Genomic DNA, 24,448 nt, shown 5'->3' on the forward strand with positions numbered 1-24,448 from the left:
GGGCATTAGTGTGCGCATGTGCAACCAGAGCGGCGGCGGGAAGTGTTGCGCAGGCGCATCCGATCGACTCGGTAGGTGGGGAGCTCTTGGAGACGGCGACCCAGGCATCTGGGGAGCCACAGAAGTCGTACTCCCTTAAACCGTGAGTTTCCGACGGTTGGTCCCATGGCGCGGGATTGTGAGGGATTAGGAACGAATTCTGGATCGTGACTTCGGTTTTCTCGCCGTGCAGTTCCTTTCCCCGCCCCCCTTCGGATCCCTCCGAGCTGCGGCGGGAAAGTCGCGCGCCTGCGCGCTAAGCATCTGGTTCGGTCTCTGGCCCGAGGGAAGCCGGTCCTTCCCCGCTGAGCTCGCGGCCAGCGCTGGCCGGAGGATTCCCATTCATTCACCCTTCTGCTCCTCCGCCCAGTACTCGTGGCCAGGGTCGTATCAGTTCCCCGTCAACTTGCTTGGGGCCTTGGACGAGCCTCCTGGCGCTTCCTGTCAGTGGCGAAACGGTTTTCTCCCTCAGTTCTTTTCCTGACTTCAAACCGCCCCCGGCGTTCGGCCCCTCCCCCACGCGGTCCCGCTGGCTGCGCCGGACTCGCAGCCTCGCCGTTTCCCACTGCGCCTGTTGCTGCGCGGGTGCCCAAGCCGGGAAATTCACCCTGCAGCCCCCTGCCGGTGTTTCTGATAGGTGAAAATAAAGCACATGGAATTCCTTAGACAAGGCCACAGTATGCCCTACTGTGGAGGTATGGACACATCGTGCGTTTGAAAATGTTTGCCCCTTTGGGGGCAGTAGCATGTTTTTAGTGCGTGGTTTAGCGAGTGATCTAAACTTCTCCAGTGTTCTAATTTTCACAGCTGCTTTGCTCCCCCTGCGGATGTAACCCCTTAGCTGGCATTTTGCATCCCAATTGGCTTGTGATGGAGGCGTCTTTGGGGATTCAGATGGATGAGCCAATGGCTTTTTGTCCCCAGCATGACCGGTTTCAGGCTGAAGGCTCTTTAAAAAAAAACGAGCAGAATTTTAAACTTGCAGGTATGTGTTTAAATCCAAAGATGTGCAGTTATAAAGATTTTTCAGGCAACAATTCTGTGTTTTCAATTGCTCTCAAAAAATAAGATTGAATCTTAAAGTGAGTTGTATGTTTCTATAGGACAGTGTTAAAACAGAGCTTCGTATGATCTAATTGTAGGACCGAATTGCGATTTGGAAGACTGTAATACAACCTGTTTTACGGTTGAAGTTGCTATGGTCTCAGTATTGGTAATTAAGAATGCAGAAATTTGATGATGCCCAAATTAAATTTCTGTTTTGTACCTGTGTTCTTATCTCTACTCACCACATTGCCTTAAGCTTAAATTTAGAAATTGACACTGGAGCTCATCACTTAAGTATTCAAAAGCAGAACTCACAGACAAAAAAATATGAAATGTTTGTAGCAGTAATAAAGCACCATATCTCAGTGTACAGCATGAAATGTTCTTTGACCGTAAACCAGACCTTGGGGTGAAGAAGACAGGGTCAAGCAGTGCCTGCTCTTGTACACTCGCATGTGTACCTTTATTTCTGCTCTGGCACAGGACCTGGGACATAGTAGGTATTTGTTAATAATAAATATTTGTTAAATAGAGGAATTCTAGTTGACTGTATTTTTTTTTTCTGAAAGGGTAGCCAGATCCTCTTTCCCATCTTTGTCTTAAGTGAATTCTGTGCTTGTCCAAAAGATACTTATTTTGACCTTTTGTCCATATATTCTTTATAACCCCACCCTAGAAAAATATGACATCACATACTTTCTGCTTTGATGGAAGTCAGTTATCCCACTTAACTAAACTTGAAACTTTAATCTTCAGCTGATGCTTTTTATTTGTTCCCCGTGTCGTCACCTAGCTTTATTTCTTTTTAATAAGTATGGCATTGTGTCTTCTTTCCATTCCCATTTCCACCACATTAATTCATTTCCTTATACTTTGTTCCTGATTTACAACAGTTTCTCACCTGTGCTGCCTGCGTGCACTTCTCCATCCTTCAGTTCATCTTGTACGTTGGTGCTAGAATCTTAAAATGCCACTTTCATCCAGTTTCATGGATACTGTTCCTCTTCCTTTCCATTTTTCCAGCAGTTAGCTGGTTTTTTAGTTCATCTTTCCCTTACTAGTCACTGGACACATAACACAGTAACACAGTCATTGTAGTATTCTTTTTCTGTTGCTTAGGACTCTGCACTTTGTCTCCACTGTAAGCCCCTTGGCGGCAGTATCTCCTCTGGTTTCTGAACTATGTTTTGACTTCAGCAGAGTATCTAAATGGATGACTCTGACTTGGTTCTAGCATCATGTTTAGGAGAATGCCACTATTCTAATATTCTGAAAATCTGCTGGGAAGTAATGAATGGGGTGAATTTTATTCCAGATTTCAAAAGTTTCATAGCGTTTATGTAACAGAACATTGGACATTATAAATAATACGATAAATTATAAAACATGCTAAAACTTTACTTTTATGGTTCTTTTTTAAATATGATCCTTAATAACAGCTAAAGTTATATAAACATAACTTCAATAGGGAGTAAAGCTGATGAGGTCCAGGCACAGAACAGTCTCGTAAGCTAATTGGGAAAGTAAATCAAATTAGATCATGAGACAGGTATATGCCTGCACCTCATCAGCTTTACTCCTTATTGAAGTTATATTTTTGATTGGATGTTTTATATATCTTTGCATTCCCAGAGCTTAACAATGTCCAGCACATAGTAGGTGCTTGAAAATATTTGAATGAATGATTTAATGTAAGGATATAAAGTAAAATACTTAGTGTAATGGATGAATAGCATGTCTTTTTATTTTGAGATATTCGTCAGATTTTTATAATATTTTTCTGATAAACATGATTATTGAAATTTTTGAAGTAAAGAAAGCCAAAATAAAGTCTTTTCCCATTATTGAAATATTGCCACTGTTGACATTTTGTTATATTCCTTTAGCCTTCCTAGGCATACATAGGTATATTTTTTAGAAATTAAATTGGGATTTTTTTTGTTTGTTTTTGTTTTTGTTTTTCAAAAGAGAACCGGAGTATGGGATCTTATTTCTGATCTCCATTTTTTTTTAATATATATCTTGAATATTGCTCATGTAGTAAATATTCTACAACTGGATTTAAGGTCCATTGCATATTATATTATAATATATTTAATCACCTTTTACTGTTGACCCTATAGATTGTTTCTATTTTTTCCTATTAAGAAAAATGCTGTAATGCACAAACTATCCGGCATAATATTGGTCAAATGTTTATTCTTTCACTGTTTTGGCAAGCTTTTTTTTTTTTTTTTTTTTTGAGACATGGTCTGTCTGTCACCCAGGCTGGAGTACAGTGGCACAATTACAGCTCACTGCGGCCTTAACTCCTGCACTCAAGCAATCCTACCCCCTCAGCCTCCTGAGTGGCTTGGATTACAGGCGTGTGCCGCTATACCCAGCTAATTTTAAATATTTTTTTTAGAGACAGGATCTTGCTATGTTGCCCAGGCTGGTCTCAAACTCCTGGCCTCAAGCAATCCTCCCATCTTGGCCTTCCAAAGCACTGGGATTACAGGTGTGAGCCACCATGCCTGGCCAGTAAGCTTTTATTTTTTTTTTAAGTATCTATTATATGCCAAGTTTTAATAAGTGAGAAAGATCTGTTCAGTGAAAGAATGATGTATAAACTCTATATTGAAAGTCTCCTCCATACTGGTGAACTCTACTGGAAGGAAGGCTTGCTTCATTCTGTTTGCTACAATGACACCCTTAGCCCATGCTTCTAAAGTGGGCTATGGGTACCGTCTTTGTTTGCCTGGAACAGATCTAGCTTATGGCTATTGTCACGATGTAATTATTATTCCTGCTGCCTTTTCACTCAACAGTGTCCCAGTTTGGGCTTACATTATGTATTATCCCCTAGTTACAGGAGGTATAAACCAGAGAGTACATGAAGCCCCAGAATAACCATGACTATATTCCTAGAGTGTCAGTTTTACTCCATGACAAGATATTGAAAACGTTTCATTTATGTGATGAATATTTATTGTCTATTATACACAGACATTTTTTTAGGTGCTAGGGATAAATCAAAGCATAAAACAGAAATAAACACCCTGGTAGTTAGACAGTAGACAGACAGTAAACAAAAGAAATACTATGTTCAAAAGTGATTAATGTTACAAAGAAAATGTAAAAGGAAAGGGGAGATAGGAAGTGTTGGGGAAGGAGATTGTAATTTTAGTAAGTATAGTCGGTCATAGCCTTCTGTAACATTTGAGCTAAGACGTCAAGGTGGTGAAGGAGTGAGCTGTGCAGATACTTGGGGAAGAGCATTCCAAACAGAGGAAACAGCAAGTACAAAGACCCTGAGATGGGAGTGTGCCTAGCATTCAAGAATAGCAAGGAGGTCATTGTGGCTAGAATGGGAAAGGTAATTGGAGTGAAGTCAAAGAGAGATGTAAAGAGGCTTTCTAATGGAGTGAGATGTGAAACCACTAGAGGTTTTGAGCAAGATAGTGACAAGGTGACTTAGCTCTATCAGAATACTCTGTTTAAACTCTGTTTGCTATGTTGCAAGCCGACTGACTACTATGTTACAGATAGACTACAGGCTGGCAAGGAGTGTAGTTAAGGAGACTATTGGTATATTAAAACCAACTTGGATATATTATGCAGCAGCAAACAAAAGTTACTTAAAATGTCAAAATAGAAGCCTAGACCTTCATGTATAAAATAGAGGCATGTAGATAATTTTTAGCATATTATAGACTTTTCAGGATCCTCCTCCAGTCCTCAAAGTCTATTTCATTTGTCTGTCTTTAGTACTGTTTTCCAGCTTTTGACATGAGTGCACTTTTCTGCTTTCTGCTCTCATTTCCCACTTCAGAATTTGAGGATATTGCATTCACTTTCGTTGCCAGGAAGTTTTACTGTTGTTTAAAATTGTTGAAGTTGTTCTGAAGTGACAGGAAACCTTAATAAATATTTTGATTTTTGTAAAGTGGAATAGGTGCATAATAAGTGAGTAGTGGTGTGGAAGTACCCTTAATGTTTCTCCTCCCTTTCACATCTGTTCTCCACTTGTCATTTTTCTGCTTAAAAACTTTCTACAGCTTTCATGTGCATTCTCTCTTGTCTTCCTCAGCCACATTCTATTTGTATTATTATTATTGAGACAGGGTCTCCCTCTTCCATCACCCAGGCTGGAGTACAGTGGCACGATCATAGTTTAGTAACCTCAAACTCCTGGGCTCAAGGTATCCTTCTGCCTCAGTCTCTGTAGCTGAGACTACAGGCCTGTGTTGCAAGCCCAGCTAATTTTTGTTTGTTTGTTTGTTTGTTTTTTAACTTTAAGAGATGGGGTCTCAAACACCTGGCCTCAAGCAGTCTTCTTGCCTTGGTCTCTAAAGTGCTGGGATTACAGGCCTGAGCCACCACCCCAAGCCACATTGTATTTCATTGTCTCTCAGCCCTCCCCCTACCCTAATCATCCAAGCCTTTTTTTTTTCTTGTTCCTGTCTTTACAGACATAGTTAATTTTTCCTAAAATGTTTTCTTCCACTTTCACTACTCGGTGAATGCTTCAGAACAAAAACTTAGCTGTCAACTGAAGGTTTCCTATCACCTTCAGAAATCCTCCCCAACCTAGTAGTATATGCATTCTTTTATTACAGGTGTCACCTTGTATTAAGAATGATAACATGTTTCCTCTACTAGACCAAGCTCCTAGTGGCTGCACCAAATTTATTGTTTTTTTTTTTACATGCCCATTGCTGAGCATTTTTTAAGACAGTGTTTATTTAAATGAATTAGTTGTAGCCAGGTGCGGCGGCTCACGCCTGTAATCCCAGCAGTCTGGGAGGCCAAGGTGGGTGGATCACTTGAGGTCAGGAGTTCGAGACCAGCCTGGCCAATGTGGTGAAACCCCGTCTCTGCTAAAAATACAAAAATTAGCTGGGCGTGGTGGTGCGTGCCTGTAATTCCAGCTGCCCACGAGGCTGAGGCATGAGAATCTCTTGAACCCAGGAGGCAAAGGTTGCAGTGAGTGGAGATTACATCACTGCACTCCAACCTGGGCAACAGAGTGAGACTCCATCTCAAAAAAGAAAGAAAATTAGAAAATATATATAACAAAAATAAAGGAATAAGTTCTGTAGACATCAGCAACACCTCTTTGAATTGGGCAAATGATTTAACCTCCCTGAACTGTTTCCTTATCTGAAAAATCAGGATGATCATTCCTGCTCTGCCAAGTTCACAGTACTGTTAGGAAGATCTCAGAAGATAATGCATGTGCAGGTGCTTTGAAAATGTCTTAGACTTAGGCTATGTAGGGCTAGTAGAGCCTAGATACTGTAATAAAATCTGAAGACTTATCTAGTTCTCTTCTGTATCCAGTAGTTTACTGGGTTTTATATTATTGCCTCCCCTTGTTTTAACTATGTACATTTTTATAAAGAAGTGATATTTAAAAGTAGCAATTTATCTGCAGTCAAGGATAGAGGATACTACTGGCAATTGGGACAAATTTTTAAAAATAATTTTTTACATGCTTTAGAGCTTTAGTAGGCCTTCTCTCTGAAAATATAGTGTGAATATTTAATACATAAAATTTTACCAAGCCTTTAAGATTTTGTATCTTTACGGGAAATAGTTTTCAAGAACATCGCAATGTGTCCTTGTCATGCCATCTAGTGATCACAGCACAAATTGTTTAGTTATTTTAAGAATTTGGTGCTTTCAGCAAAAGAAACTACCATCAGAGTGAACAGGCAACCTACAGAATGGGAGAAAATTTTTGCAACCTACTCATCTGACAAAGGGCTAATATCCAGAATCTACAGTGAACTCAAATTTACAAGAAAAAAACAACCCCATCAAAAAGTGGGCAAAGGATATGAACAGACACTTCTCAAAAGAAGACATTTATGCAGCCAAAAAACACATGAAAAAATGCTCATCATCACTAGCCATCAGAGAAATGCAAATCAAAACCACAATGAGATACCATCTCACACCAGTTAGAATGGCGATCATTAAAAAGTCAGGAAACAACAGGTGCTGGAGAGGATGTGGAGAAATAGAAACACTTTTACACTGTTGGTGGGACTGTAAACTAGTTCAACCATTGTCGAAGTCAGTGTGGGATTCCTCAGGGATCTAGAACTAGAAATACCATTTGACCCAGCCATCCTATTACTGGGTATATACCCAAAGGATTATAAATCATGTTGCTATAAAGACACATGCACACGTATGTTTATAGCGGCACTTCACAATAGCAAAGACTTGGAACCAACCTAAATGTCCAACAATGATAGACTGGATTAAGACAATGTGGCACATATACACCATGGAATACTATGCAGCCATAAAAAATGATGAGTTCATGTCCTTTGTAGGGACATGGATGAAACTGGAAACCATCATTCTCAGCAAACTATCACAAGGACAAAAAACCAAACACTGCATGTTCTCACTCATAGGTGGGAATTGAACAATGAGAACACATGGACACAGGAAGGGGAACATCACACACCGGGGACTGTTGTGGGGTGGGAGGAGGTGGGAGGGATAGCATTAGGAAATATACCTAATGCTAAATGACGAGTTAATGGGTGCAGCACACCAACATGGCACATGTACACATATGGAACAAACCTGCACGTTGTGCACATGTACCCTAAAACTTAAAGTATAATAATAAAATTTAAAAAATAAAAATAAAAAAAAATTTGGTGCTTTTTCATGTTGTAATCTCTATAGTAACAATGTATCTATTAGTATATAATTCCAGTATAGTAGAAATTTGGTGTATTTAATTCTGGGACTGTCATTTTTGTCTGTTCAAGAGGTGTGTGTGAGTTATGGCAACTTGATAGGGTTTTAATCTTATCACAATTTTATTAAAACTTTATGTATAATTAATTACACATATTTTATAATTTATTTCATTGAGCTTTTTAAATTTTAAGAAACTATAAAATATACTATCATTGATTAAAACTCTAAATTTTTGTTTCCTTGAAAGGTGTTAAAAGAGATATTGAGAAGCTTTATGAAGCAGTACCACAGCTTAGTAATGTGTTTAAGATTAAAGACAAAATTGGAGAAGGTAATCTGGGGATATGCTTTACTATTTTTACAAGTTCTTTTTTCCCTTCTATTTTCCTTTTGTAGCCTTGGTTTTCATTACTATTTCTTATTGAAAAATATACCACTTTTTAGACTATTAAGACCATAGTTTTATTACTAATTATGGTAACAGCTTTTCTTTTTCAACCTCAAAAGAAAGAATAAATAATAAATATTTACAGTAAAATGAAGTCCTGTTTTAATCTATTATGCCATTGAAACAGTTTTTACAATCTATCTTAGAATTGTTTCATTAACATTTTTAAAAACCAGATATTGAAAAATTTAATAAATTGTTTTACAGGCACTTTCAGCTCTGTTTATTTGGCCACAGCACAGTTACAAGTAGGACCTGAGGAGAAAATTGCCCTAAAACACTTGATTCCAACAAGTCATCCTATAAGAATTGCAGCTGAACTTCAGTGCCTAACAGTGGCTGGGTAGGCAATTTAAACATATTTTAATTGAACTTGTATATAATTTGTAAGATTTTAAAGTAGATATTTAGCAGGGATGAGGAGATTATATGTGAATTAAATACATTTTTCAGTCAAGTGTTTGCAATTTGCTAGCACTTCTAACCTTGCAATAGTTAGTTAAATTTATAGTAATTCTTTTAGATTGGATTTCCCTTGAGGCTCGGCTTGACTTCCTGTCTTTTATCACTGTTTTTTGTAACCTTCCTGCCAAATCATAAACCTTGGCTTTCATGGTTTACATTATTTTGTAAATGTAGGGAACTCACATTTCACATTTCCCCAGCTATTGACGACCTCATCTAATATTTTATTTAGAATAACAGAATCATCTGGTATGGTTTCTCTCTGCTAGGTCATTTCTGTCAACATATGGACATGATTTAGAATCTTATTCTCCTAAACTGCCCTCCTTCTTCCACCTGCTCCATCATTTCTTTGTTCCCCCTTACAGCCAGACTTCTCAAAAATTATCTGCATACATTGTTTTCATTCCACACCTCTCTTTCACTAAATACCTATTGCGGCTGTTCTCTATGCTAAACTGGAAACTATAGAGTCAACCATTACTCTAGACATCATTTAACACAATTGACTTGAACCCTTGTCTTGACTTCTGTCCTGCCACACCCTCCTTGTTTTCTTCTTCCCTCATTTGGCCTTTCATTTTCAGCGTCTTTGCTAGCTCTTCCACTTCTATCTGACCCCTAAATGTTGGAGTTCCTCGTGCTTCCTCTTGGGTTTCTCTGTATTCTCCTTAGTGTCCTCCATTTCCACATGATCTAAAGTAATGATTCCCAAAAGTATATAGTTAATCTCCGACCTTTTATCTTAACTACAGGGTTTGTATATATCCACCTGCCTATTTAACATTTCCACTTGGTGCCTGATAAATATCTCAAACCTAATATGACAAAACTAAACCTTAACATGCCAAAAAACAAAAACAAAAACAAAAAAACACCACAACAAATATTCTTATCTACCCATCTCTGCAAACGGCCCATCTACACACTCGTTTGGGCCAGAAACCTAGAACTCATCCTCATTTTCTCTATTTCTCTCCTAAACCACATTAATCACTAAGTCCTAGCCATTTTGGCTCTAAAATATATCTAGAAGTTCATCCATGTCTTTCTATCTTCTCTGCTGCTACCTCAGATGAAGCCTAGACTATGACTGTAGCCTGCTTCTTCCTTCTCCCCTTAATTCTGTCTTTACACAGCAGCTAGAATGATCTTTATAAAATATATATGTATATAACTTAAATTGGGTCATTAGTTCCACTACTTAAAATCTTTCAATGGTTTCCTTGTGTACTTTGAAAAAAAAAATCAACCTTCTTGTGCCTATCGTCCCACCTCCCTCACTGTGCTCCATTTCTTTAGTTTATCAAATTTGTCTCGAGCTTTCTTACCTCAGGGCCACTGCCCAGACTGTTTCCCCATTCAGGAAGACCTCTCCCAGTCATTGCTTGCTGACCCTTCATCTGATCTGAGCAAGAGTGAAACTGGACGCAGTAGTTCATGCTTATAATCCCAGCACTTTGGGAGGATGGTTTGAGGCCAGGAGTTTGAGACCTGCCTGGGCAACCTAGCAAGAACCCATCTTTACAAAAAACTTAAAAATTAGCCAGGCAGGGTGGCATACATCTGTAGTCCCAGCTACTTGGGAGGCTGAGGTAGGAGGATCACTTGAGCCCAGGAGTTTGAGGCTGTAATGACCTGTGATCACTCCATTGCACTCCATCCAGCCTGGTCAACAAAACAAGACCCTGCCTCTAAGAAAAAAAAAAAAGAGTGACACTGCTTGAAAGATGTCTTCTCTGAATTAAATTAGATTCTCCTATTTTTTTTTATTGTCATAGCATCTTTAGATTTCTTTCAAAGCCCTTATCGTAATCTGTCACTATAAGTTACCTTGTTGTTATCTGTATTGTCCACTATAGATAGTAAACTCCATGAGGACAGAAATTCTGTAAATTTTATTCACTATTGCATCACTAATGTCTGTAATCCCTAACAGCAAATAACAGTGCCCACTAAATACTGAATGAATGAATGAATGAATGAATAAGTAAGCCTGTTTGTTTCAGCCCTCTGTGTATTATAGAAGACGAGAAAATGAGATGACCTCTATAAAGAATGCTTGCATACATTCTTGTACCCTAAATGTGATCATTCCTTTATCTATACTTTTAACTGTCTCCCTCTACCACTTTTTCTTTTTCTGTGCTTAAAAAAGTACATGCTAAAAATGCCTTCATCTGATCTTACAATGCAGTCAGGCAAATTGTCTTTAGGCTCAGCTTCCATTGTGTTATATTTTCCTTCCTTCTGTTTTGTTTCTTCCTTTCCACTTAAATTGCTGTCTTAAAAATTACCAGTTAATTATTCTTTGCCAAACTAAAAGCCTTCCCTCAGTTGTTATTCTCTTTGACTTCCATGCTAATAACTCTTCCTTCAAAATTCCTTTCTTATTTGGCTCTCTAAATTGACTTCTTCCAAGCTCAGTTTTCTTTTCTTGCTATTAATTTTCATGTCTGTAGGTATCACTTCTCTGCAAGTACTCTCACTGACTTCTCACTTGTCTTCTCACTTAAGACTTAGTCCCTTATCTAGATACCTCTATCAAAATGATGAGGTCTGGTTTTAGATGCTGCTTTTACTGGCTTCTCTACTTATTTTTTGGTATCTCTATTGTTTTCTTACTCAGGCTCAAAATCACAGAATTCACCTTTGTCCTGTTTTCCTCTTTTATGAAGCAGTGTAGCATAGTGATTAAGAGCATATATCTGGAGCAAAATGCCTGGGTTCAAATCCTGGCTCATTGATCTATTAGTTTAGTGACCTTAATTTATTTATTACTGTTACCATCTTACCTGCTAAGTCTTATTCATCTTTTCCCTCTTTTCTCATTCTGCTACTTCCCCAATTACAACTATAATTACCTCGTTTGAATTATTATAGTAACCTCAAAACTGGTGCCATTTTTGTTTTAAAAGAAAACTTTCACACAAGAACACAAGTCACTTGTGTTTATATTATGTAATGATGATTTTAAGTCGGTTCTCTAGCAATATGTATGCATTGCTAAAATTGCGGTTTTTAAAATTAGGCATAAAGTTTCAGTCCCTCTGACCTTTCTTCTAAAAGTTCGTTGTGCATTTTTCCACTAGGGGGCAAGATAACGTCATGGGAGTTAAATACTGCTTTAGGAAGAATGATCATGTAGTTATTGCCATGCCATATCTGGAGCATGAGTCGTTTTTGGTAGGTTTTAACATTTCTTGAATTTTTATTAGCTAAATATTTAATTGCAAACAATATTTGTAACTCATTTCATTTGTAACTTTATTTTAGGACATTTTGAATTCTCTTTCCTTTCAAGAAGTACGGGAATATATGTTTAATCTGTTCAAAGCTTTGAAACGCATTCATCAGTTTGGTATTGTTCACCGTGATGTTAAGCCCAGCAATTTTTTATATAATAGGCGCTTGAAAAAGTAAGTATGAAGAGTCACTAGAAAATATTTACCCTATTTCTCTTTTAAAAAACAATTTTATTGTCTATATTAAGGTATTGAACATGATGTTATATATAGATAGTACAAAAGTTACTATTGTGAAGCAAATATTTATCTCAGTTACCCATTTTATTTTTGTTTTTATGGCAAGAGCAGCTAAAATTTACTCATTTAGTATGAATCTCATATACAGTACAGTTTTATTACCTGTAATCTTCAGAGTATGCATTAGGTCTAGATTTATTTATCCTACATATCTGCTACTTTGTATCCTGTGACCTATATCTCTTAGATATAGTATAACATACTGCAACAGCCATGCACAGATTATTTCTGTTTCAGTTTCTTTGTGATTGGAAAGAGAAATTTGGTGACGAAGAAGATAAAATTGTATTAGTGGAATAATGTACATTATTAGATGTACCATGGTTCAGTGGAAATAGCATAACTAACAGACTTAGAGTCTAATAATTTTTGACCTTAGACATGTCTCCTATCTCTGGACTTCATTTTTCTTTTCTAGTAAGTGAGGGGATTGGACCACATGATAGCCAATTTCCTGTTTTAACACAAAAGTTTTATTTTTATGTGTACTTTTTAATGCTGATTATAATTATAGAGAAATTATAAGCTGAAAATAACATAAATACCTCTATATAATGGATCATATTAAACATAGTAAACATAGTAATATTATAACTTCTTTTTTGAGCTTTTATATGCCTGACTTTTTGATTTTCTTTAATTGGATCAGATGTTAAAACTATGATTTTAATTTTCTTAAACTTGCTTAACTAGAAATTATCTGCTATGATGCCATCTCTGCCACCATCAGAGAACAACGGACTGTGTTTATGTTATGTATTCCTCTTCTGCCTTATTAACACAGACCACTGGAAAAAGAAAATTTGATTGATTGTGGGACACCTCTTAATTTTCAATCCTAGTTAGCTGTTAAATTCTTACTTTGTCTGGAAAACTTACTTTTTTTTCTTTTTTCCAGAATGTTATAAATTCCTAATTAATCCCCAAAAGAATTACAGTTTTTATGAGGATGGTTTGAGAGTATTACAATGTTACTAAGCTTTAATTGCTACAGATAAGTAAAAATCCTTAATTTTTTCTCTTAGGTATGCCTTGGTAGACTTTGGTTTGGCCCAAGGAACCCATGATACGAAAATAGAGCTTCTTAAATTTGTCCAGTCTGAAGCTCAGCAGGAAAGGTGTTCACAAAACAAATCCCACATAATCACAGGAAACAAGATTCCATTGAGTGGCCCAGTACCTAAGGAGCTGGATCAGCAGTCCACCACAAAAGCTTCTGTTAAAAGACCCTACACAAATGCACAAATTCAGATTAAACAAGGAAAAGACGGAAAGGTTCTCTTTTATTTCTTAAGTACTGACACTGTTTTAGAAATGTACTCCTTCAACCAACAGAGGGAGATAGAATACTAGGATAGTACTTGTAATTTAAAAAACTTTTTTTTTACATCTGTTATATGTATTCAGTTGATTAAATTTTCACTTAGATTTGTACTGAATCATTTTGGTTACTATTTTAAAACTAAAATTTACTTTGTCAGTTTATAACATCTGTCATTAACTATTATGAAATCATATTTTATGACAAAAATGGAAAATATTAAATTTTCCCTGCATGTTAAAAAGTTCAGATTAATTATCCTTTTTAAAAGAAAGCATTAGTTATAGGGGAGGAATTCTGAAGTGTCTATCTCCATTTTAGCTGCACAGCAAAATGTAACATCCATGCAGGTGGTTTTTGAATTTTTTTTAGTTATATATATTTGTGGACTATATGATAACATTGTATGGGTGTTGAGTTCTGTCTAGACTATTTTCTCCTTTCACAGAAGTGGTTTGGTGCCTGAGAATGACTTGGATGCAGCTGTTTTTGTTTCATCTCACTTAACTCTTTCAAAACTGTGGCAGAGTACAGCTGGCAGAAAGTGTTACAGATATAATCCTTATTTTCCTTGTTTTTGTTGGTATTGTAGGAGGGATCTGTAGGCCTTTCTGTCCAGCGCTCTGTTTTTGGAGAAAGAAATTTCAATATACACAGCTCCATTTCACATGAGAGCCCTGCAGTGAAAGTAAGTAATGTAGCTTAATAGCGTAATGGTCAGTCAGTCATACACTGAAGAGAATTTAGGTAATAACTAGATTAACATTTATTATCAGAAATTTTTTTAAACTAGAGTTTGGCTTTGGCAGAAGGTATTACTGCTTTAAGCATTTAGTCAAAACTTGTTTTCTCCAGTTTTTTTCTGAACTTTTCTGGTGGAATTTTTTTCTCATTTTTGGTTAGCTGACTATTACTGCTCTTTCTCTAGAGGAACATTTAGAACATTAAGGGCTTTTCTGTCATTGCTAGAGTGTGAGCTCCATACAGTTAGCTAACTATTCTGACACATAGTTGATAGTGTAAAGATGTTTGTAAAGTTAACAAAATCATCATCAACGTAGATGATTTCAGATTGACTTACGATATCTTGTGACAGCTAGACAGCATGAACAACAAATTAAAACTGTGATTTTAGCCAATGTACTTGTGCAGTTTACAGTTCTGAAATGGAGTTAGACACTAGAACGTAACTGTTTTATACTTTTGTAATATATCAGGAAAAGTTCTAATAAAGTATAACTCAAATATTGGCCAAGCTAGGACTAATTAGTAAATTTTAATATAAGGTGACTTTACAGAAAAACCCAAGAAGACCTTAAACATTTTAATAGACAACTGTTTATTTACAGTCCAGTAGCCATTCAGCAGTTTTTAAAGTTATGCTTCCGCTATTGCTTTTTGCCATACTAGCATTTTAGGACATCATGTTAAATGTCATGAAAATAGAAAAATAAGACTTTTCTTTTACAGCTCATGAAGCAGTCAAAGACTGTGGATGTACTGTCTAGAAAGTTAGCAACAAAAAAGAAGGCTATTTCTACAAAAGTTATGAATAGTGGTGTGATGAGGAAAACTGCCAGTTCTTGCCCAGCTAGCCTGACCTGTGACTGCTATGCAACAGATAAAGTTTGTAGTATTTGCCTTTCAAGGTAATGTGTTTTGATAGTGTTATAAAATCACCAGCATGCTGCCATTAGAAATTGCATTGATTTGGGTGGATAATTTTGTGAGTGCAAGGGATCAATTCAGATCAGTGAACTACAATGGGCCTTGATGCAGAGCAGTAGTATGTTGAAGAGCAAATGATAACAGTTTTCATATATTGCTTATTTAATATGGATATACTCTGGAAAACACATTTGCTCTTATATGCAAATAAGTGGGACGGGGTGGCTTTTAGAAGCTTAGAATCACACATTTTGATTGCTGATGTAATCTTTTCTGTTTTCTCTTTTTATTCCCGCTTATGTGGAGTAACCAGAACCAAATAGTAGAGCTCCTCTCTTACTCCCACCTCCAACTCTTTGACTCATAAATTTCTTCCTTTCCTTCAAGACTTGGCTTTCATAAAGCCTTTCTTGATTAACTCAAATATATAAGTGTATCTGTGATCAATTACTCCAAACAAATGAATTTTTATACCTGTGAATTGCTATTGGGTTCTATTTTTCTATTATGGCTCTTATTATCCACTACTGCTTTTTATTCTTGGAGGTTATTTTAAAACCTTTCTGGAGTAAGTCCGGGGAACTAGTAGAAGGGGTAAAAAAAAAAACAGTAAAAGAAAAATCTAGGATTTTTATCACACCAGATTGTCATTTACTTTATAGTAACACTTATTATATAGGTATCAAGGCAAAATTTACTGTGAACTAAATTGATGAATGTTTTTAGACTTACATAGTTCAACTTTAACATAACTAGAGAAATCTTATTTCATCATAAGGCGTCAGCAGGTTGCCCCTAGGGCAGGTACACCAGGATTCAGAGCACCAGAGGTCTTGACAAAGTGCCCCAATCAAACTACAGGTATGTTGTACTGGAAATACAGAACCCAGTTAAAATGGATTGTCCCAGACGTATTTTATTTTATGATCTTTGTCTATTTATAACTAATATATGAGCTCTTCTGCTTTTAATTAAGTTATGTAAGCAGTTCTTGGCAGTGTGGCATTCCTATTTTTGAGCTAATGCTATTCTTTATGAAAGTTTTCAATCCTAATGTTGCCTCTCTTTTTTTGTTTAAACAGTTTATTCCATAGATTACATTTTGCGTATTTATTTACAAGATGGTAAGATCATCTTGTAAATAAATACGCAAAATGTAATCTGTGGAATTTTGTTGACATCACCTTTGTGGGGGAATAAATTATGTTTAATAGTTTTTGCCAGCCAAAGACTTAAAGCATTTTATTTGCTTGCTTAATACCTCAAAAGTTTCCTGTGGTGTAGATATAATTGTGTTTGATTAAAATTATTTTTGTTATTATATAAACAATATAATAGCAGTTAGAAGGTTTTGAAAAAGAAAAATGTCTTCCGTAATCTAAAAAGTTACCATGGAGCTGGAATCCAGGAAACATCTTGAATGAATAGATGAATCCTGCTATTCACTTGGATTGTGGGCTTTGAAGAAATGCATTCATTCATTGAATGTCTGTTCTTGCTTGCTAATGATAAAATAAATAAATAAATGAGACCATCTGTTCACACTCTGGTCAGGACACACCATCAAATAATTATAAAATAACCTGTTGAGTATGGTAATAAAACTTATTCAAGGTATTTATGGAGTATCTAACTATCCTAACCCAAAGAGATTATGAAAGGCAATTCATGAAGAAATGACCTCTTAGAATGTAAATTGGGCTGAGAGGTTAGCATAGAGGCATGAGCCAAGGAACTCAAGAAACAGCATACAGGAAACTAAAAAAGTTTCATTTTGGCCGGACGCGGTGGCTCATGCCTGTAATCCCAGCACTTTCGGAGGCTGAGATGGGTGGATCACCTGAGATCAGGAGTTTGAAACCAGCCTGACCAATATGGTGAAACCCCATCTCTACTAAAAATACAAAAATCAGCTGTGTGTGGTGCTGTGCGCCTGTAATCCCAGCTACTTAGGAGGCTGAGGCAAGAGAATCACTTGAACCCAGGAGGCGGAAGTTGCAGTGAGCCAAGATCGCACCATTGCACTCCAACCTGGGCGACAGAGCAAGACTTCATCTCAAAAGTCCAATTTTGCTAGAATATTAAGATGCAAGTTGAGGAATGGTGAGAAATAAGCCTGGAACGAGGTAGACAAGGTCAGACCACAGTTGTTACAGTTTGGACTATATACTGTAGATACTGGAAAGTTAAGTGAAAGAAGTGACAATGGTATATTCTAGATGGATCATTCTGGCAGGCGTGCAAACAGATTAGCTTTTGGAGAGTGGTGGCATGCATTTGTCCAGGTGAGAGGATGAAAATGTGAATGAGGGTATTGGTAATAGGAATGAAAAGAAAAGTGAAGGGTTAGAAAGGCAGAACTTGGTGGATAATTGGATGTAGAATTAGGGTGTGGTATGGTGAGGGAAAAAGGCATTCAGGATGTTTACCAGATTCCTAGCTTGGGAGACTTGGATGTGTACCAGTAACCAAGGTGGAGAGTAAAGGAGAAGTAATTGGTTTATAGGGGAAGGTAAGGTTAGTTTGGGGTATAATTGGTTTGAGGTATTTGTGGGACATCCAAATAGAGATGTCCAACAGAATCAAAGTTAAGTCTGATGCTCAGCGAAGGAGCTGGGCTAGAAATACAGTTGAATGTCATCATTATATAAATGACAGTTGAAGCCATGAAGTGGATGGACCAATCAGGGAGAGTATACAGAGGGAGAAGTTAAAACTCTGAGGAACATCCGTCAGCACTTAAGGCTTGGAGAAAACATTGAAGGAGCAGGCAGAGGTACCAAAGGAGCTAAGAAAGGCAAGTGGGGCCGGGCACAGTGGCTTATGCCTGTAATACCAGCACTTTGGGAGGCCAAGGCAGGCGGATTGCTAGGTCAGGAGTTCGAGATCAGCCTGGCCAGTATGGTGAAATCCCATCTCTACTAAAAAGTACAAAAAATTAGCTGGGCGTGGTGGCACGCACCTGTAGTTCCAGCTACTGGGGAGGCTGAGGCAGGAGAATTGAACCCGGGAGGCAGAGGTTACAGTGAGCCAAGATCACACCATTGCACTCCAGCCTGAGCAACAGAGTGAGACTCAGTCTCAAAAAAACAAAAACAAAAACAAAACAAAAAACAAAAAAAAGGTGATACAGTAGCCCAAGGAACAGAGAGCAGAGAGCAAATAACCTGGTGATACTAGGAGGTCAACAATTAAGAGAGATGTCACTTTAAGAAAAAAAAAAAGAGCTTTTTAACATCAAGTTGAGCTAGTCGTAATCTGTAACTACCAGAATTCAGAAGATTAAAGTTTCTATAGTGGGAATGTAAATTAGTACAACCACTATGGAAAACAATTTGGACGTTCCTCAAAAAACTAAAAATAGAGCTACTACATGATCCAACAATCCCACTGCTGGGTATATACCCAAAAGAAAGGAAATCAATGTACCGAAGAGGTATCTGCACTCCCATGTTTGTTGAAGCACTATTCATAATAGCCAAAATTTGGAAGCAACCTAAGTGTCCATCAGCAGATGAATGGATAAAGAAAATGTGGTACTTACACACAATGGAGTACTATTCAGCCATGAAAAAGAAGATCTTGTCATTTGCGATAACATGGATGGAACTGGAGATCATTATGTCAAGTGAAATAAGCCAGGCACCGAAAGACAAGCATTGCATGTTCTCACTTATTTGTGGGATCTAAAAATTAAAACAATTGAACCCATATAGAGTGGAAAGATGGTTACCAGAGGCTGAGAAGGGTGGTGGGAGGGTGTGGGGGACATGGGGACAGCTAATGGGTACAAAAAATAGTTATAAAGAATGAATTATCCAGCACTTTGGGAGGCCAAGGCAGGTGGATTGCTTGAGCTCAGGAGCTCGAGACCAGCTTGAGCAACATGGTAGAAACCTATTTCTACCGAAAATACAAAAATGTAGCTGGATATGGTAGTGTGCATCTGTGGTCCCAGCTACTCAGGAAGCTGAGGTGGGAGGATCACTTGAGCCTGGGAGGCGGAGGTTGCAGTGAGCTGAGATCACACTACCACACTCTAGCCTGGTAACAGAGCCAGACCCCATCTCGAAAAAAAAAAGAATGAATTAAGACCTAGTATTTGATAGCACAGCAGGGGGATTATAGTCAATAATTTAATTGTACATTTTAAAATAACTAAAAAAGTACTTTGAGGGGCTGAGGCAGGCAGATCACTTGAGCCCAGGAGCTTGAGACCAGCCTGGCCAATGTGGCAAAACCTCGTCTCTACTAAAAATACAAAAAAAACAAAACAAAACTGGGCATGGTGGCATGCCTGAAATCCCAGCTACTCAAGAGGCTGAAGCATGAGAATTGCTTGAACCTGGGAGGCAGAGATTGCAGTGAGCTGAGACTGTGCCACTGCACTCTAGCCTGGGCCACAGAGGGAGACCTTGTCTCAAAAAAAAAAAAAAAGAGAAAGAAAAGAACATAATTGGATTGTTTGTAACACAAAGGATAAATGCTTGAGGGAATGGATACCCTATTTTCCAGGATGTGATTATTACACATTGCATGCCTGTATCAAAACATCTTATGTACCCCATCAATATATACACCTACTGTGTACTCAGAAAAATTAAAGTCTTCACCGTCACAAAAAAATAAAAATAAAGTAATTTTTTAGAAGTTTCTATAGCAGTAGTTGGTGCTAGTGTCAGCTGAAGAAGAGTTTCTAATGTTCATTACTTTTCACTAAAATGAAAGCACTTTGACCAGTATGTGTATGTAATTCTCAAGGATCATTCAGATTTTTTCCCACATAGCTATTTTTGGATTCCTTTTGATCCTATAAAATGTGCATTTACTTAGTGTTTCCTAGTGATTAAATATCCTTTTAAATTTACCAACACGTTGCTCAAGAAAGAAAACATATTTTGCAGTGAGGATTCTCAGTCCTGGTTGTACATTAAAATCACCTGAGGAACTTTTTTAAACCATTGATGCCTGAGCCCTACTTCAGAACTGTTCAATCAAAATCTTTGGGTCTGGGCATCTGAAATTTTTAAGGCTCCCAAGGTGATTCTAATGCATAATAAATGTTGAGGACTATTGATTTAAATGATAAAATTATAGACTTGAAATTTATTTTTAAAATTTGTCTTCTGTTGCAGCAATTGACATGTGGTCTGCAGGTGTCATATTTCTTTCTTTGCTTAGTGGACGATATCCATTTTATAAAGCAAGTGATGATTTAACTGCTTTGGCCCAAATTATGACAATTAGGGGATCCAGAGAAACTATCCAAGCTGCTAAAACTTTTGGTAAGCAGTTTTGTATTATAGAACAAAACAAAATGCCTTTGATTATCTCCTACAAATCACTTAATAAATTATTATGAAATTTTCTTTACAAATAAACATTCAGTCTTGATAAAGTTCTCTAATATTAAGTAGAAAATTCTTCAGTTGCTTGAAAATAAATTTATCACCTCTCCTCTATACATATAATCATTTAATCTTATTAAGCACAAAGTAATACACTGTTGCAGTATTTAAAGTTTACCTTTATAATTTTATAAGAATAAGGAGTAAAATCTTAACTCCTTTTAGTTATGGTTTGACTTTTATTACATAAATTTACCTTTTATTAAAGGTATGTTTTACTTTTTAATATGTTTCACTTTTTTATTGTATTTTAAACATCAGATGCACTATGTCTTGGTACTTAGAGTGTCCTTGCTTTAAATGATCTTAGACTATACTAACAAGTAAACAGTTAATTATTAATACAGTGTAATAAGGACTAGGGAAGAGAATAGAAATGTGTGTTGTCAGGTTGTGTAGGTTTACGGTAGCAGAGAAGCAGAATGCATAGAAGGCCTTAACTGATGGGATATTATTGTAAGCATATATTGGACTTGGATGTCATCTCCTTAGCCATGCAAGTTCTTCAAGACTGGGATGTGCAGTGTACTTCATAGGGCACATGAGAATTATCTCAGCCTTGCTCTGGCCAACAATGTGAACTCAAGTGCCCATTTAATGTTTATTTTCCAAGCTCAGTTATACTTAAACTTTCCAAGGAATAAGTGGGATTGAGTCAGCTTACTACCATACAATACAGAACAGCCCAGGAGACAAAGTTTCAGCCAGCCTACCTCAAGAGTAGCTGGGCTGCCTTGTGCTCAACCCCAGAATCAGTGGGTCTTAACCAGAGTTGCATGTCAGAATTATCTGAGAATATTTAAGAAATACATATGCCTGCCCACTCAGCCTATTCTTGGAAAATATGATTCAGAAAAACAAGATACTTAGGAAGGCTCCAGCCTTGTTAGTTTGAAAAAACAAGTGATTCTGACTAAGAAACTATGGGTGTTTAAGAACCACTGCAAAAATTACTGCCCTTGCTTATGCACTAGTGCTATAGTCTAATCTACAAGAAAAACTTAGTGGCGGTTGTAAAGAAAGCCTCATCTTAATAGAGGCTTGCCAAAATATGTTTCTACAGCAAAGTCAGTCCACGATTTGTAACTATCTTGTACTTATTGTAAGAAAATTTTATTTGAAAATAATAGGATGAAATAATACATACAAGGGAAAAAAAGTGACCATGAGTGGAAAGCAAGATTGATATCTTAGAAATGGCATTCTTACATAATAATAAATATAACAAGTATGTTTGGCCGGGCGCGGTGGCTCACACTTGTAATCCCAGCACTTTGGGAGGCCGAGGTGGGTGGATCATGAGGTCAGGAGGTCGAGACCACGGTGAAACCCCGTCTTTACTAAAAAAAATACAAAAAAAATTAGCCGGGCGAGGTGGCGGGCGCCTGTAGTCCCAGCTACTTGGAGAGGCTGAGGCAGGAGAATGGTGTGAACCCGGGAGGCGGAGCTTGCAGTGAGCCGAGATATTGCGCCACTGCACTCCAGCCTGGGCGACAGAGCGAGACTCCGTCTCAAAAAAAAAAAAAAAAAAAACAAGTATGTTTATTCTCAACTGAGAAAACTTCCATCTACTATTGAATAACTTCGTGAGAGGTTTATGAACATGAAGTTTATCAGCCAACACCAAAATATTTTATTGAAGAGCTTGAATCTCCCCCATTGGTAATCCAAGTTATAATCAGGGCCAACAATGGGAATACAACATCTGACACAAAAATACTCCAGATCAAGTGCCATGATAGCAAGCAAGAGCTTTTAGAGATTTATCATTGTAATACTTCTCATATTTAAAAAAAAAATAGGGCCAGGCATAGTGGCTCACACCTGTAATCTCAGCACTTTGAGAGGCTTAGGTGGGCAGATCATGAGGTCAGGAGATGGAGACCATCCTGGCCAACGTGAAACCCCATCTCTACTAAAAACACAAAAATTAGCTGGGCATGGTAGCATGCACTTGTAGTCCCAGCTACTCGCGAGGCTGAGGCAGGAGAACCAGTTGAACCTGGGAGATGGAGGTTGCAGTGAGCCAAGATTGCACCACCGCACTCCAGCCTGATGACAGAGCAAGACTGTCTCAAAAAAACAAATAATAAAAATAATGCCATAGGACTTGTCTCAGTTGTATTAGTATGACATCTGTAGTTATTTTAGTCTGATCTTACTATAACTTTAGACTGAGTATAAAAGTCTCAAAATTTCAACAAACACAACTGCATTCCCCTTTGTAACCTAAAGAAATGACTTGGCTGAGATTAGCAGTGAGAGCACCTTTACTTCTCTTATCTGTCCTCAACCCTTAAACCTGGCTCCATTGTGGGTTGTCATTAAGTATTCAGTGAATTGTGTTGAATAAATTAAAAAGAAAAGTCTTGAGCTGAAACAAATTCCTGACACATAGTAGTCTGTAACAAAATATGTTGACTGATTTTGTTACTTGAAGTTATTTTTCCTGAATATAGTAAATGAACCCTCTTTTTGGTCATATAAAAAAAAGCATATTGTATAACTTGGGGACATGCTATAACATATACTATTAGTTATTTTATGACTTCAGAACAAGCTAATAAAGGAATAAAACTATATGAGTATTCCCCTCTGGCTATAATTTTCTAGAGAGAATAGGAATGATAGAATCAGTTTAAAAGTAAAAAAGGATTGGCATATTGTATTCTCAAAGAATTTGGTTTTTGGTAATTGTTTGTTTCCTCCCTTTCCCTCCCCCGTTTTTTTCCCTAGCTTAGTACACCAGTCCAGTAGTTAGTTCAGAATATGTAAAGGTAACTTTTTATCATCCACAGCCAGATTAATGACTTTGTTGACAATCTACATTCTCAGAAAGGCATCTAAATGTTGTGGTACTTGTTGTTTCATACATTTAGTACATTTCTATTTAATAAGGAAATGCAAGGCAAAAATAATATATGATTGCCATTTGTGTGATTAACATTTTTTTGCACATCTGATAATAAACCCATCAGGAAGTTATTTCAAAGACATTTATATTTTTAAAAACAGATCTAGTTTATTTGTTCATTCAGAAACATTGGGGCTTTATGTGTGCCAAGTACTATTGCGAGTCTCTGCTTTCACAGAGCTTAAATTCTAGTGAGGGAGAGAACATAAATAAATACTATGAGAAATGAGTGGTACTGAGATAAAAGGAAAAGGGGAGGGAAGAGGCTCATTTAGGATAGGTTGGTCAAGAACAGCATCTCTAAGGATGTATGTGTCATTTGAACAGAGTTGTTGAAAAGAATAATGCCTTTTTGTCTAGTCCAACAGACATTGACTACCTAATATGTACCAGGCATAGGCTGGGTTTGAGGGGTTCAAAGATAAATAAGACACTTCCTACCTTCAAAGAGCTCACAGTCTACTAGGTGGGACAGACATATATAGGATAGCAAAAGTAATAATAGAACTCCTCTCAAGATACAATAGAAGCTGAAATTGATCAATTCTCTCAGAGGGTGTCAAGCCTCAGAGGTGATTCTTGATCTGAGTGGTGATGTCAGTGAGAGTGTCCTGGGCACACAAGGGGTGCACGGCATCCTAGGCAAAGACAGGAGTCATGTAGTCAAAGACACAGAAGCATGGAAAGGAAGTAGAGTGGGGGCATGGGAGCTGCAGCTAGTTAAAGATTATAGAAGGGTAAGATGAAGCTTGAGAAATTGGCAGAGTCAAGTGAGTGCCTGGCATAGCTTAGTAAGTCACTGCTTTCTACTTACTATCTCCCACTTCATCTCCCACTATGCAATTCAAATACAACTTAAATATAGCGTGTGGTGCTCTATCT

At 37.3% G+C, this 24,448-nt stretch overlaps 1 protein-coding gene and 1 long non-coding RNA gene across 9 annotated transcripts in view; one reads left to right on the top strand and one right to left on the bottom strand.

The window, feature by feature from the left end:
* CDC7 (cell division cycle 7) overlaps positions 1 to 24,448 on the top strand; it is a 26,615-nt gene continuing 2,167 nt past the window's right edge. Inside the window, exons 1-11 of one of the 8 annotated variants that reach the window (XM_063625503.1) lie at positions 1 to 142; positions 847 to 1,024; positions 8,045 to 8,128; positions 8,453 to 8,588; positions 11,803 to 11,896; positions 11,987 to 12,129; positions 13,281 to 13,530; positions 14,169 to 14,264; positions 15,047 to 15,225; positions 16,023 to 16,105; positions 20,380 to 20,529. In XM_063625503.1, the coding sequence (XP_063481573.1) occupies positions 910 to 1,024; positions 8,045 to 8,128; positions 8,453 to 8,588; positions 11,803 to 11,896; positions 11,987 to 12,129; positions 13,281 to 13,530; positions 14,169 to 14,264; positions 15,047 to 15,225; positions 16,023 to 16,105; positions 20,380 to 20,529 (1,330 nt within the window). In that variant the 5' untranslated portion in view covers positions 1 to 142; positions 847 to 909. Of the gene's footprint in view, positions 735 to 846; positions 1,025 to 8,044; positions 8,129 to 8,452; positions 8,589 to 11,802; positions 11,897 to 11,986; positions 12,130 to 13,280; positions 13,531 to 14,168; positions 14,265 to 15,046; positions 15,226 to 16,022; positions 16,106 to 20,379; positions 20,530 to 24,448 lie in introns of all 8 variants that reach the window. The other 7 variants (XM_063625511.1, XM_063625504.1, XM_063625509.1 and 4 more) reach the window with 7 other exon arrangements.
* Positions 16,465 to 24,448, bottom strand: part of LOC134734108 (uncharacterized) — a 26,636-nt gene continuing 18,652 nt past the window's right edge. The window contains exons 2-4 of the long non-coding RNA XR_010117481.1: positions 18,789 to 18,930; positions 16,635 to 16,746; positions 16,465 to 16,517 (exon numbers count right to left, since the gene is read on the bottom strand). This is a non-coding gene — a long non-coding RNA (uncharacterized lncRNA). The remainder of the gene's footprint in view (positions 16,518 to 16,634; positions 16,747 to 18,788; positions 18,931 to 24,448) is intronic.

This window comes from Symphalangus syndactylus, chromosome 12 (genome assembly GCF_028878055.3).
Source record: "Symphalangus syndactylus isolate Jambi chromosome 12, NHGRI_mSymSyn1-v2.1_pri, whole genome shotgun sequence".
Lineage (NCBI taxonomy): Eukaryota > Metazoa > Chordata > Mammalia > Primates > Hylobatidae > Symphalangus > Symphalangus syndactylus.